The 15,411-nt window shown below is 34.6% G+C and overlaps 2 protein-coding genes across 3 annotated transcripts in view; one reads left to right on the top strand and one right to left on the bottom strand.

The window, feature by feature from the left end:
* LOC138709437 (organic cation transporter protein-like) overlaps positions 1 to 15,411 on the bottom strand; it is a 181,785-nt gene that overhangs the window by 128,990 nt on the left and 37,384 nt on the right. The window lies entirely within an intron of this gene.
* Positions 14,808 to 15,411, top strand: part of LOC138709438 (coiled-coil domain-containing protein 174) — a 549,941-nt gene continuing 549,337 nt past the window's right edge. The window contains exon 1 of one of the 2 annotated variants that reach the window (XM_069840203.1): positions 14,808 to 15,141. In XM_069840203.1, coding sequence (XP_069696304.1) covers positions 15,103 to 15,141 — 39 coding nt within the window. In that variant the 5' untranslated portion in view covers positions 14,808 to 15,102. The remainder of the gene's footprint in view (positions 15,142 to 15,411) is intronic. The other variant, XM_069840202.1, reaches the window with a different exon arrangement.

The raw sequence follows: 15,411 nt of genomic DNA, 5'->3' as shown, positions 1-15,411 counted from the left end.
CTACGGGATAATTACCCGTAAGTTATATGACAATTAACACATTGCTAATGAATCGCTAAAAGAACGACAAAACTAACTCAAACACGTAAGAAAGACTCCTTCGGAATACCTTCTTAGTTGCTTTATAATTTATAACCACTCTGCGAAATAATAAATAATTATTGACCTACAGACCTACAGATATAGGTAGCTCTACAAAAACATTTCATCACAACACAGGGTGCACATTATTTTCTGAAACTCTGACACTTACTTAGTATTTTCTGGAAGATATAACTTTTAAATTTCGTATTCCTACGAATCTTACAATTTTTAATACAGTAAAACCCCGATTATCCGTCACCCTATTAACCGATTGGTGGATTATCCGACTGTCTTTCTCGCTCGCAGAAAAAAATATGACGTACTGTGCATTATATTAGTACGAATTTTTTCTACAGAGTGTTTTTTATAAACCTTTACCCTTACGAATTGTGGCCTACTCTTCGAGTGGCCGTACTATTTAACTTCTAGGCAAAATGTCTTCTACAAGTGTCAAAAGAAAACATGTTGTAACTGCGGAAAAAAGTGCAAGTAATTGAGTGATTTTGGGAAAGAGAAAATGTGGTTCATCTCACATCACAATACGAGATATAAATTACAACTGTAAGCGATTTAGGCTAATAAAAAATAAAATATAAACTGTATAAAATTTGTAAATCTACAACATGAGACCTCTACTATTTCTATCTTTCCACAGACAGTTGTCATAAGGAGTTTTCTTGGCCATTAAAAACCCGTCGTTGAAAACCAGATATAAGTACAATAAATAATGTTTTAATAACTCACTTATCGGAAAATCAAACATGAATTGTAAAAAAAAAAAAAAAAAAAACAGACTTAAATTATTGAACTTCTGAACCACTACCTAGCATATTAAAAGAAATGACTATGGAGGAAATTACGAAAATATTATGTACTTAGTTTATGAAAACTTTTTATGGTACGGATTATCCGATTTTTTCGATTAACCGTTCACTCCATCCCCTTTATTACCACGGATAATAGAGGTTCTACCGTAACTTCAATCTATTGCACGGCTTCTTTTCTGGTGTTTAACATACCAAATATCGAAGAGATGATTCAACACCTCAACCCTCAAACCAAAGTCTTGTAAAGTCGTTAAATAACCAAGTAAAAAAAAAAAAAACACTGTGCCCGTGAAACTTGTAAACATAAGCAATACCGTCTCATAACCATGGTTACGCGCCTCTTGTGATTGGGTGATTTGAATGGATGCCATGGTAACACCTAAAAAAGCGCGTATGGCCGCGAAACCAGGTGGCCCGGGTTCGATTCCCGGTCGGAACAAGTTATCTGGTTAAGATTTTTTCCGGGGTTTTCCCTCAACCCAATATGAGAAAATGCTGGGTAACTTTCGGTGCTGGACCTCGGACTCATTTCACCGGCATTATCACCTTCATATCGTTCAATAGAATTCCTTGCCACAAAGTATTAGGGGCTGCAAGACAATAAACACCTTTAAAAACAGCTTAAAAGATAACCTTATTAGCATTTCACTCCAATCTTACTGATTTAAACTATCACTGACTACATTGTTACTTCATTCTTTAGACATCATCCTGATAGTGCTGTATTTTCAAAATTGTCTCATAATAATCTCTTTCTATTATGTAATATTATTTTAAATATATTAACATTCTATGTATTTTAGCTTAATTCTGCTACACAGTTTATTTCAGTGTCTAATTAATAGTTCATAGTATTTTGTTGTTTAATTCGTATATAACTCTTGTATACATGTAACTCTCACTTAATAAAATTGTTGAATTCTTTGTAAGTTCATGCATATGTATATACACTTTTTGCTGGTTGAGTGGAAGAGAAGGCCTTACGGCCTTAACTCTGCCAGCTAAAATAAATCATTATTATTATTATTATTATTATTATTATTATTATTATTATTATTATTATTCAGACGCTAAATAACCTGAGATGTTGATACAGCGTCGTAAAATAACCTACTAAAAAAAAGACCTAAAAGGCGCCATGTGTCAGATCGGAAGTTGTTCTAGACAAGCTATAGGTGACATTAGTGGGCTAAAGTGTGTTAGGCCTACCCATGTTTCTTCAGAAGGGGTTACATACACGATCATGAAACTTGTTCATTTTTCATATTACGTACATTTATATTATATTTATAATTGTTTCGTTCCTTCGCTTTCTTACTTTTGATTATCTCTTTTCAAATAATTACAAAATGTTCGTATTTCAAATGACTTTCGCGACCATCGGTTGTCAACTCATAATTTTTGAAACGCTAATCTATAAATTTGGACGATGGTTGCAGGGCACAGTTCTAGAACACAAGCTGTCGAAATGAAATGTCTTAAATCTGTACTTTGATATGCAAGACTTGACAGAAAAGACATGCTAAAATATGAAGATAACTTAAAACAGAACTGAATGAAAACTATCATTACGTACATAAGAAATTGAAGGCAACCTCTAGAATGATTGGCAGTGGTAGGATACCTAATAGAAGAGCCTTCAAGCTGTACTGTGGGAATGAGATCGAGCAAGACTACAGAAGAGGTGGTCGCAAATTGGGAGCTGAAACGGGATAATAGTCTAAAGTTCAAACCATTAAGTAGGAGAAAAGAAATAAACATCATAACATCATCGTTAGTAGCTCTACAGCCCGGATCGAGCCTCGGCTTCTTTCAGGATCCTTCGCCATGAGTCCCTATCCTTGGCCATCGTCCACCAGTTCTTAACTCCAAGCTTCTAGTGTCCTTCGTGGTACAGTCCTCCCACGGAAGTTTAGGTCGTTCATCTCTCCTCTTGCTCTGGGTTGTCGTCAAATTATCTATCCTTATACTGCTTTTTTGAGGCTTGAAAGTAATGTAATTTTCCCTAAGATAGGTTACTAGCCTTATCGTTAGGTAGTCCAGTAGTGGGGCTGCCACTTTTAGCCTCTGGACAGGATTTTGGGATGGAAATTTCAGCACAAAAATCAAAAGTAGTGGCATTTTTAGGACAAGACCCAGTCAGAAGTAAGATAATACACAATAACCAATGCCTCGAATAAGTACAAAATTTCAATTATCTGGGTTGTGAAATATGTTATCAAAATGAAAAAGATGTGAACAAGAAAATTACCAAATTTACACAAATTCTAGGAATAATAAACAATACATTAAAAGCTAAATTAGTACAAAAATCTACAAGAATAAAAATATATAATACACTAGCATTACCCTCCCTTTTATACGGAAGTGAGATTTGGACATTAAAGAAAAAAGACATGAACAGAATCAAAGAAACGGAATGAAATTTTTCAGGACAGCAGGATATACTCTTTTAGACCGAAAAAGGAATGAAGAAATTTTAGAACAATTAGAAGTAGAGTCAGTAGAAGAAAAAATCAACAAATACAAATTAAATTGGCTAAATCATGTAACAAGAATGGAAAATTCATGAATCCCAAAAATTATGATGCAGTATGAACCTAGAGGACATCGTGGACCAGGAAGACCTTTTAGAAGACTGCTAGATGGAGCCGAAACAGGTCTACAGAGGCCTAATTCGTGAAGGATGATGATGATGATGATGATCTCTCCTCTTCCCTTCAGCCTTTTACTCCATAACTATCTTCGGTATCTCATTATCTTCCATCCTCTTGACATGTCCTGCCCATCTTAGTCTGGAAACCCTAATTGAACGTATAATGTCGGAAGATTTGTATAGGCTATATAACTCCCTGTTACTCCTCATCCTCTATGTATATCCATCGTTAACGGGTCCGAAGATTCTTCGTAGAACCATCTTCTCAAATATGTTTAAGCTTTCAACATCAAATTCTGACATGGCCATGCCTCTGAGGCTGCATAAGTGCTGGTTTAACTAGTGTTTTATAAATTCTACATTTAGTTCCGAGAGAAAGCAAACGTGATTTGAAGTGTTTCTGTAGACTAAAATAACTTTTATTGGCAAGCTGAATTCTCTTCTTAATTTCTTCTGTGGTGCTATTAGTATTACTTACTAGTGATCCAAAGTAGATGAAATTCTGTACTTTCTCCAATTTAAATTCGTCAATAGTGATGTGGGTCTCAGTTGTTCTCTGATTTCTACTTTCCCCCATATACTTACTTACTTACTTACTTACTTACTTACTTACTTACTGGCTTTTAAGGAACCCGGAGGTTCATTGCCACCCTCACATAATCCCGCCATTGGTCCCTATCCTGAGCAAGATTAATCCATTCTCTATCATCATATCCCACCTCCCTCAAATCCATTTTAATATTAACTTCCCATCTACGTCTCGGCCTCCCTAAAGGTCTTTTTCCCTCCGGCCTCCCAACTAACACTCTACATGCATTTCTGGATTCGCCCATACGTGCTACATGTCCTGCTCATCTCAAACGTCTGGATTTAATGTTCCTAATTATGTCAGGTGAAGAATACAATGCATGCAGTTCTGTGTTGTGTAACTTCATCCCTCTTAGCCCCAAATATTTTCCTAAGAACCTTATTCTCAAACACCCTTAATCTCTGTTCCTCTATCAAAGTGAGAGTCCAAGTTTCACAACCGTGCAGAACAACCGGTAATATAATTGTTTTATGAATTCTAACTTTCAGATTTTTCGACAGCAGACTGGTACTTGGCTTTTTATTCGTTAATTTGTCGACCTGGTTGGCGGGTTGGTATAGCGCTGGCCTTCTATGCCCAAGGTTGCGGGTTCGATCCCGGGCCAGGTCGATGGCATTTAAGTGTGCTTAAATGCGACAGGCTCATGTCAGTAGATTTACTGGCATGTAAAAGAACTCCTGCAGGACAAAATTCCGGCACATCCGGCGACGCTGATATAACCTCTGCAGTTGCGAGCGTCGTTAAATAAAACATAACATTTAACATTCGTTCATTTTTTAACCCATTACTTCCGCTGAGCATTTAAAAGCACTAAAGGTTTGCCTGATGTCTCTCTCCGATCTTGCCACAATGCCTACGTCGTCAGCACATCATCAAAAACATTACATCGAAAATGATGTTGAAAATTCTCTGTAGTTTAAGGTGCAGATACTTAAAATTTAGTAAGAAATTTTATAGTAGAGTAGCAGTGGTTAACGCAACTGAATCTGATCTAGAAGATCTGGATTTGGATTCAAATTCTGGTTTGGAAAAGTTGCCTGCTTGAAGTCTTTTCAGGAATTTCTCCTCAATTTATTTGCGGGCGGCTTCTAGATAGTTCATCGTCGGATTAATTTCTCAAACATTATAACCTACATATTTGCCCTAATATCAGAAGCCACATTGGTTCCGAATCGGGGCTGCTACAGGTGTTGATGTCTTTTAACAGCGTTCATTCTTTCAGCCATTAATACAAGAATGTAAGCAAAAGTCACACACATGCTGGTTGGCCAGCCCTAGCGTGGCGTGCGACACGTGACTAAAGAATCTCTGCAGCTGCAACGACCACCTCGCAGATCAAATCAATTGATCCGCTGATGAGAGACCTTTGCTGGCGTAACACTTAATTGCACCGAGATCGTGTACAGTCTTCAAAATTTCGCGTCAGTGATATGTTGTGACGGTCATTAGAATGAGTCACATGCTCCCAAGTTTTGTTGGCGTAGGCACGCGACGGACACACTTCTAACGCATTCCAACCTCAATGACCCTGGAAAAAAATTGCTACAACACAAAAATTAACGCATATTTGTTTACTTACGAATTATTTTCAAGAAAATCTTCAGATACCAGTACTCGATTAAATACATACACTACATTTGATGCATCATTTTTGGGTAGACACACTTTGATAGCCTTCATTAATTATGTAAATATAAGTTAACAACTGACAAAACTCCGTTATGGGAGGATATTAAACCTTACCGCAGCGCTGGAGACGGAGTCAGAGTTTCCCTCCATTATCTGAACCATTGTCGCTACTCATTGACAAGTCATCTGATGCAACACTGCAATCAGTTAAACCTTCTCCTGACGATATTATTCTGTCAGTTTCACTGTCTATTACATAGAACTAGAAAAAATATTATTTGTTGTTACTTTTAACATGCTCAACACATTTCTTCCACTTGTCTTTTCCATATTCTGCGAAAAGGCCGCGACAGAATCGTTCCTCTATGTCAGCGGTGGCGAAAATGTAATCGTGCTCCGAGCCACTGTGTAACCTGCAACGTGCATAGCACCTATGGAGGGAGGCGGACGCCCGAAGGGGAAGTGAAGCAACTGTCTGACTTATTAACGGATTTTCATTTTCCTTACGTCAAGCACTTAAATTTAATTTTATACAGTACAACGCTACAAACTAATGTTTAGTACATGTAACGAAGAAAGAAATGAACAATATCACAACCTAAAATTAACTGTCTCCAGAACGTCTCTGCGACAAAGTTTTAAAATAAGGAATTATGTCGCTTACTGTCAGTCGTAGTTGATCACGAAGGTATTTGTCTGTCAGTCGTGATCTAAATTTGGTTTTTACTACTGTATTTTAATTGTTGAAAATAACTTTTCACAAACGTAAGTTGTAGTAAGTTGGCTTCAACAGAGCAAGCGAAAGAACGAAGCTTCGGATATTTATTTTTTGGCAAAGATTTGAAAGTTCAACATTTGTTAAGTCCTTATATCTACCTTTCATTTGACATCACATAGTAAATCAGTGAGTTCAAATTGAAGAGCTAACCGCATTATTCGTACATCTGCTGAAAAAGGATCGACGTACAGAGATGATGATGATGATGATGATGATGATACTTAACATTTTAATGTTTCATCAGTAATATGTAGTATAATGTCGTTTTATGTTATACAACCGTTTTCCTCGTAATACTTGTGAACAAGTCATACTTTTAATATTCTCATCATATTGACAGCAAAAAAAAGCGTCCTCCCATCCTACTTGGAACTTTCGTACATGGTTTCGAGAGAGACATATGCCGCATATGCCACTCGCAGGTCAGAGACAAATACAAATGGAACGGAGTTTGACTCCAGTGGGTGAGAGGGTGAGGGTTGGCGGAGGTTAGAAGCAAGCGGAATGCACAGGTATCACTGCGAGCCACAATGTCTCGCGAGTTACGTTCTCTCCATGGCTGCTTTACGTTAAGTGGAGACTCAATTTTTGTTACCAAAATCCAATTGAAAAGGCTGCAGACAACTGACTAAACATTTTAGTCTGTCCCTTTAAGTAAATGAAACCAATCAAAACAATAAATGCTTATTTTTAAAGCATAGTTGGGTTTTGAAGATAAATAATGTTTATGTACGCGCTACTTGACGGACCGCGAGCAGTCAGACATAAACTTAACAAGTGATGATATCTTGTTCACTCATTCTATTAACACGGGTTTTTTCGACATGAAGCAGAATCTATTTGAATGATTTCATACACTGCAACTACCCAGCTATCTCTTCAAGAAAAAAAGTTTATCGCTGATTGGTTTTTCTACTTCAAAAACATATTTTCCCACGCTACAGTAGTATAAAACAAACCTCAATTAAGAAGTCTTACATTTGTTTTATTACTGTGACTTATTAGAATCTGACTAATACTTTTTGAGTTATTATTAAGTATATGAAATGAGAAAATATTCTGCTTCATTGAAAGTCTACGTAAGTAACGCCTTCTTCCGTTATTGGCTGACAATTAGGAATGGGAGGTGAATAATATATTGTCACTCTTTAAGATTGACGCATGCGCATACCAACGGAGTTTTCTAAGTTGTTCCCTTATAGTCGTCTTTACTGGCTTAGAGATTATCATACCTGCATCTCAACCCAAGCAGTACAGTTTCAATAAGGCTGAGAGTTGCATGATTTTATAGGAGAATAAAATACATATCTTAGTTCCCTTCAAAAAGAAATAAGACTAAAGTCGCACGTTGTAAATTTATGACACGTAAAATAATCCTGGTTAAATCTGAGTTTATTGTCCGTAGAGACAGATAACAGACCGGAAGAATTTAATATGATTGATTACTTGATAATGATAGTATTTAATTCAATTTATCTGTAACGCACTATATTGCAATGCTATTCTGTTTTATATACATTGTTTATGTTCTTATAATTATATTTTTATTCTGTAAATTTTCTTCTCATTGACAACGTATTACATTGCTAAATTGTTGTAATAAAAGAGATTAATTAAAAATATGAAATTAATTATAACAATTCCTGCATCTACTGCTTTAGTAGAAAGGTCATTCTTCGCATTGAAGAGAATCAAAACCTGTCTCCGAATTACACAGTGATAGAGCAGGCTCTCTGGGCCTTCCATTGAAAGGCGACTGCTGGAGGCTTGGAAACAATGTCATTAGCAGGGAACGGATTTATATGGACTAAAAATATATGAAATATGTAAATATATATGTAGTTATTTTTACCAAAATATGGAATTAAATATGGATTTTTACCAAAATATGGAATTAAATATGGACTTAAAATTATAAAAAAAATGACTATGTACGTTAAATATTGGTACATTTTAATCAAACTAAACAAAAAATATAATGGACGTACCTTATCTTCCAATGTAGTTTCAACAAAACACAATTTTTATTGTCTGTTACCATAACAATAGGTTACAAACATTTCTTTCAAGTGCTGAAAAGTGAATCTTCTTCTATTGTCTCTGAGGATAGATTTATACTGACTAAAAGAGCGTTCGACGTCACAAGAAGTAACTGGTACATAATTCAATTTCACAATGTCTGCTGGGGATAAGTCCAAGTTAATCTTCACTGTTGATTCACCACTCATCACAGCAACAACCTTTTGTAGTTCTTCATATCCAGGGTTTTTTGAAAGTACAGTATCCACCTTAGCTCTTACTGCATCTGCAACTTTACCTCTACCACGATTCAGTTGTTCCACAGTACTATTTATAATTTCAAAACTTTCAGATAGTGAAAGGTGCCTATTTTGGAGACTTTTGAGCGTTTTTATGATGCATGAAAATGTATGCTGAATGTGAGCTAAGTCATTCTTCACACTTATGTCACAGGTAACTGTTTTCGCAGTATCAATTGAGACTGCATCTTCAGAGTCCAATGCAAGGAGAACATTGTTAATAGAGTCTATATGTTCGGCGTAATATTCAACTGCTTCTAGCCATGTACCCCATCTAGTTAAAATTGGCTTTGGTGGCAATGGAATTTCAGGGTACATTTCTTTCAACACGTTAACTCTACTGGGAGCTTTGAGAAATACTTTTTTCACTGATGAAATCAACAAATCTACTTTAGGGAAATTGTCTCTGACCACTTCTGCCACACGATGAAATGCATGCGCCACACAAGTAAAATGAGTCAATTTAGGATATACAACAGATAATGCTTGTCCAGCTTTGACCATATAAGGGGCAGCATCGCTAATAAAGAATAACACATTATCGTACATAATACCCTTTGGCCACAGGATACCCATAGCTTCGTTGAACAGTTTAACTATAGTTTTGTTATTGCACTTTTCTAGAACATCACAATGTAAAAGAATTCGTTCAGAATATTGTTCACTTAACAAACCGATAACTACATTACCAACAAGTCTACCTTCTTTGTCGGGAGTCTCATCAATGGAAACCCAAATTGAACTATCTTTAATTTCATCTCTTATCTTCTGTATTGTCTCATCGTAGATGGATGGAGCATACGTCTTCCTAAGTGTTGACTCATCCGGGATTGTATGTTGAGTATATTTTTCAAGGAATTCCCTGAAGACCTTATTCTTTAGTTTGTAGAGAGGAATATCAGCAGAGATGAGAGAACGGCACAGGTCGATGTTAAACTCAGATCTTACATTCGATGTTGTTGGTTGTGTTAAAAACAATTGTCTCTGCTTGGAATTTAGTTGTTTGTTGGCCTGATGTTTACTAGTTGTAATGTGTTGTTGCACCAGGAACTTTTGTGTAGATGATACTGCACACTGACACAAATTACAAAATAATATTTTATTGTCAGTTGATAAACCATCTTCTTTAAATTCTGAAATGTAACTTGTTAGTTTTGATTTTAAATTGACTGAATGACGTACTTTTGGCATATTTACCGTCTTTATAGTATGATTTACAAAACTGAACCTATGTGTACTCTGACTGGCATTTAACTGTTGAGCTGCACAACTGAAGTCTGTTAAAAATTTTAAATTAAATTAATACAGTTTTGTAACTTACTTTCCCATTGTTGATAGGACTGCTAATTTTCAAATAACTCTGATGTTAAAGGGATTACTGAACATGTGTTTAAATCTCTATTGTTGAAATGTATTTTTAAAAGTTAATGGAATTTTGTTTTGTTTTATTGTTAAACCTAATATAATATGGACTGTTTTATATGAAATATGGAAAATATATGGAAATTAACGAAAATATGTACTAAACTCTAAAATATGGAAAAATATGGAAAATAAAAGTAGGATTTTTCAACCCTACACATTGTGAAACATAAAGATAATGCAAAATATAAATTATATTAGCTTTATAAGTAAATATGTATTTACATATAAATCCTTTCCCTGGTCATTAGAGTCTATTCAGATGAGACCTGTTTTAGAAGTGCCGCCGCTTGTGAATAATGGATTTAAATGGGGGCCATCAGACACAAACACAGAATAGTGGCGCTACCAACGAGTTTCTTTCTAACTCGTTGGGCGCTACAGACGCTCTGATTGGTTGGCTTCACCGCTGGTGGCGCTTCCTAACGCGATAGCTAGAATTAAATTGTAGGTTCAGACGGAGCCACTAATTTAGTAGCGTGTGTGGCGCTGCTAACGGACGACTGTTGGGTCACCAATTCCTTGTATTGTATTGTATTGTATTGTATTTATTAACATTCCATGGTATTCATACATGCTTACAGCTAGAATATGGAACAAGTCAAAAAACTTAATACTGTTATAAAATCTTAATTTATAGTCACAGTCTAGATTAAATATATACAGACGAGATTTCCAATATAGTCTACTAGTACAACACATAGTTTTAGTATCAATTTCATGCAGTGTTATTGAATGTCATGAATTCACCTACAGAATAGAAGGCGTGACAAATTAGGTACTTCTTTAATTTGGCCCTAAATAATTTTATGTTTTGAGTTTCATTTTTTATATTGATAGGGAGGCTATTAAAAATTTTTACTGCCATATAACGCACTCCTTTTTGATAGCACGATAGACTTGCCGATGGAGTATGAAAGTCATTTTTTGACGTGTATTTATGCTATGAACTGTTGAATTAGTTACAAAGTTTTCACGATTACATACGAGGAAGACTATTAATGAAAAGATATACTGACAAGCCATGGGCATTATTTGTAGTTTTTTGAAAATAGTCCTACACGATTCCCTAGATTTGGCACCTACTATTATTCTAATTACTCTTTTTTGTAATAGAAATATATTGTTACTATCTGTAGAATTTCCCCAGAATATTATTCCAAAACTCATTACCGAGTGGAAGTATGCTAAGTATATTGTTTTTAAGGTATTGATATTTACTATCTTTTGCATAGATCTAATAGCATAACAAGCTGAATTTAGTTTGGGGGTAATTTCTTTAATATGATTTTTCAAATTTAACACATTATCGATTTTTAAGCCAAGAAATTTGGTTGTTGTTGTTTCTAATAGGGATCTATTGTTAATTATTGCGCTAGAAATTTGCGACATCGCCACGATAGTATATTACAGCATAATGTGCCAAGGTGTCTTTTTTTTTCTCCTCGAATTTCATTGTTAATTCCTGCTAGACGCTCTTGAAATTATTTCTTCATGCGAAAATACGAAAAAAAGAAAAATAAACTTTTTATTGTCCTGATGTAAATCATCAAACAAAGAACTTATGAAATAGTCCTCGATTATGTCTTTCCAAAACCAATCGATGGACCCAGACTCTTCTATTTTTACGTCTATTCTTTCTCCGTATGAGCAAAGTTTCCAAAATATATCTCCTTCTATGTCCATGTTCGTTGGAAGACTGAAAAATTCTCTACAAAAATTTAGTGTATCACTAACGCGTCAGTAGTGACGCTGCTAAATGGCCTCGTCTAACTATTCTACGACTCAGTGATGTGATTGAAGTTCTCGATAAGAAAGGCAGCAGAATTGACTTCAAAAAATACAAATAAAACGATATGTACTAACATTTAGAACAAATTGCATTCATCCAAGAATGATGATATAATAATAATAATAATAATAATAATAATAATAATAATAATTATAATTATAATATAATAATAATAATTAATAGTAATAATTTCTTCATCTCTTCAGCAATCAAGAGCGCTTGCATTTACAATTCTGTAGTGTTCGGGAAAAGTAACACAAGTCAGTTTCCACAAACCTTTTTTGATAATTTATTGACAACTTACGGAACATCTGTTCGCTTGGAAAAAAATACATAGGTATTCCTCCCATTACAATAATTCATACAGAAAAAAATCAAATCGACATAAACCAGTGTAAGTTGTCAATAAATTATCAAAAAAGGTTTGTGGAAACTGACTTATGTCACTTTTCCCAGGCACTGCAGAATTATCTCAAGCATCTTTATTGAAGTGGTAGTAGTTAAGCATTTAAATATATTCTATATGCAAAGTATTACGTATTTGAACATGCAAAGAATAATTTGTAAATTTTCAAAACTTTCTTTGACAGAATCACCATCGTCCGTTTCCATTTTTTTTTTATTTTACTGTTAGGCCCATCTGTTATTAGATCAATTATTTTCTTTATCCATAACTGGTATCTAAAGTGGTCTTTAATTCATCGTCCTTAGCAATCTAAACAATGTCTTTATTCACAGCATTTAATTATAAGCTTTTTCCGTGACAACCAACACATTAGCAACCATAACATAAATTTTATATTTTACTATAACTTTTGTGCGAGATCGTGTGTATTTGCTTGATTTCCGCACAAAACCAATCCGCGGTAAGTCTAAAATTCCACATTCAGTATTCCCAACCGAACATACGTAACAATTTCCATCTTCTTACCGCTTAAGTGACATATTCATTTTACTGCTTTAGGCTTTTAACATATTATTTTTAGAGACTTTCGATATAGTAATAATTATAAATTGGAAACTTACCACTGCAATTTCACCTAAATTGCACTGTTAATTATTGTTTTTAAATATTTGCAAAAATTAAGTAAACTCTACAACTCCACAAAAGTTACTGCATTCGTGATGCATGTAACATTAAGGAAGCCGTTTGTTTTAAGTTCGCATTTATAGACTGGGGGAAAAAAAGACAGACGTATATCAGGCCTGCTGGAGTATAGTAAACACAGAAAATATTTTAAAGCAACAATGTTGAACATAGATATTTTTGTTTTGCAAATTTGCCATCATTGAACAGAAACCAAGATGGAGATTTCATTGCAACTAATTAGAAATTCCTCTTTCAGGTATGTAATAAACGATCTTCGCACAAAATAAAGTACGATATACGAGCGGTATGTTTTCTTTCAATTCTCGGAAATTAAAAAAACTCAACTACGTTTCGCTTTTTCAAACTTTTCCTCGAACATGAAAACTTCAACATACCGCTCTTGTAACGCATATTACTATTTTCACAAACAACACATTACAAAGAAAAGGCGTACAATTTAACATTTAATTTAGATGTCAATAATGAAATATAAATATCAATAATGGATAAAATATTGAGAGTAAAGAGATTTTATGCGTTCGTAGTAATTATCACATTCGGCTTCGCCTCTGGCACTAAACTTCCTCCTCGCGCATAAAATCCAATTTTACTCCCTTATACTATACATTACTATGATTTGTCACCATTTTTCACATTTAAAAGACATCTTTCTGAATATTGTTATGAGGCCATTCTTGTTAATATTTCTACATATTCATGCGTTTCCTCGTAATTTTCTGTACTTTTATTGTCCATATTTTTTAAGTATCACAAATACTTGCAAAAAGCATTTATTAACATAAATATTATGTTATAACTGTTACTAAACACAAAGCTCACAAGTTTAAAATAACACAACAACGCACAGAATTATTAAGGCGCATCTACATACGGTAGTTCAACTTTTCTTTTAAATTTACGCATTCAATCAATGCATGCAAGAGTAAACGAAACGCAATCAATTGTGCATGCTTTTTTTCCCCTAAAAATGAGAGCGCATGCAGCAATTGAAAGCTACCCATCGGCGTTGGATATCTTGTGCATTATTTCGTTAAACAGTAGCATATAGCGAGCAGCTGTTTGTTCTAGGTGGCCGTGAATAAACTCAAAATTGTTTTGTTTGGTGATGGTGGCAAGCACGATTAGCTCGTATTTTGAGAATCAAGTAGCTCGAAGTATTGGATTGATATTTAATATATACATATATATGAATTGAACATACATATATATATATATATATATATGAATATTTTCCCTTGATTACATGCGTACGAGAATGGAAAATTGAATCGTGTATATAGATCAGAGAGCTTAGCTTCTCCCGCTACAGTTACTATTGTACATAGGTAGTCATAATGCTGACTGCTAACTAGAATACCGTTCCTGATGCAGCTTTAGAACTGCAATTTGAATCAACCGCCATTAATAATCATTGACCGCATGTTCCAAAGATTACCAACAGCGTTCAGTAGTTGAAAAACTTGACTGAAGATGGCCCTCGTCTACTCAAGTAACGATAGTTCCACAATTTGCCAGTAGATAGCGCTAGATAACAGAAACTATTTATCCCCTCCACTGGAATTGACAAACCATATACTTTCGAATACCATTCAGGTTACCAACATAATAAAAACAATCAAAGTCAGTCTTACGCGGGGTGTTTGAAGTTGTGCAACGCTGGTTAATTTTGTGTATCATATTGATAATAAATATATACTTTTTACCCATTGTTCCGTCGTATATAGTAATAGCGTGTTCAGAAACAGAGTATGGAATAATTACATACACTTCGCTTCCTGTTGGTGGATCTGATTCAGTGCTTAGACCTTGAAATCTGAGTTGATGTGAGAAGTGAATGTTACTTACGTGTCTCTATGTGATTTAACTAATTTTATGTAGTGAATAATAACCAAAATAATGAAATCCTCGAGGAAGATAGATATAAGTAAATCATCGGTAAGTACATTCCTATTAATTATATAAGCTAATAATTTAATGTGAAAGTGTAGAGGTTATGTTTTCCAATTTAAATTGTCACGTCAGATATGGATATTTACTTTCTGTCATTGCATGAAGTATATTTAGAAAATCATAATGTTAAACAAAGATTACATATGGCCTAAATGCAAATGAAATTAATTATTTCAACATATATTTACTGTGTCGTACTTCTACGCTAGCATTCATGGAACATGAAGATAAGGGGCATGGCATTCACTTGTGCAT

The sequence above is a fragment of the Periplaneta americana genome, chromosome 11, assembly GCF_040183065.1.
Source record: "Periplaneta americana isolate PAMFEO1 chromosome 11, P.americana_PAMFEO1_priV1, whole genome shotgun sequence".
Lineage (NCBI taxonomy): Eukaryota > Metazoa > Arthropoda > Insecta > Blattodea > Blattidae > Periplaneta > Periplaneta americana.
The sequence above is the reverse complement of the archived record's forward strand: the minus strand, read 5'-3'. Positions and strand labels throughout refer to the sequence as shown.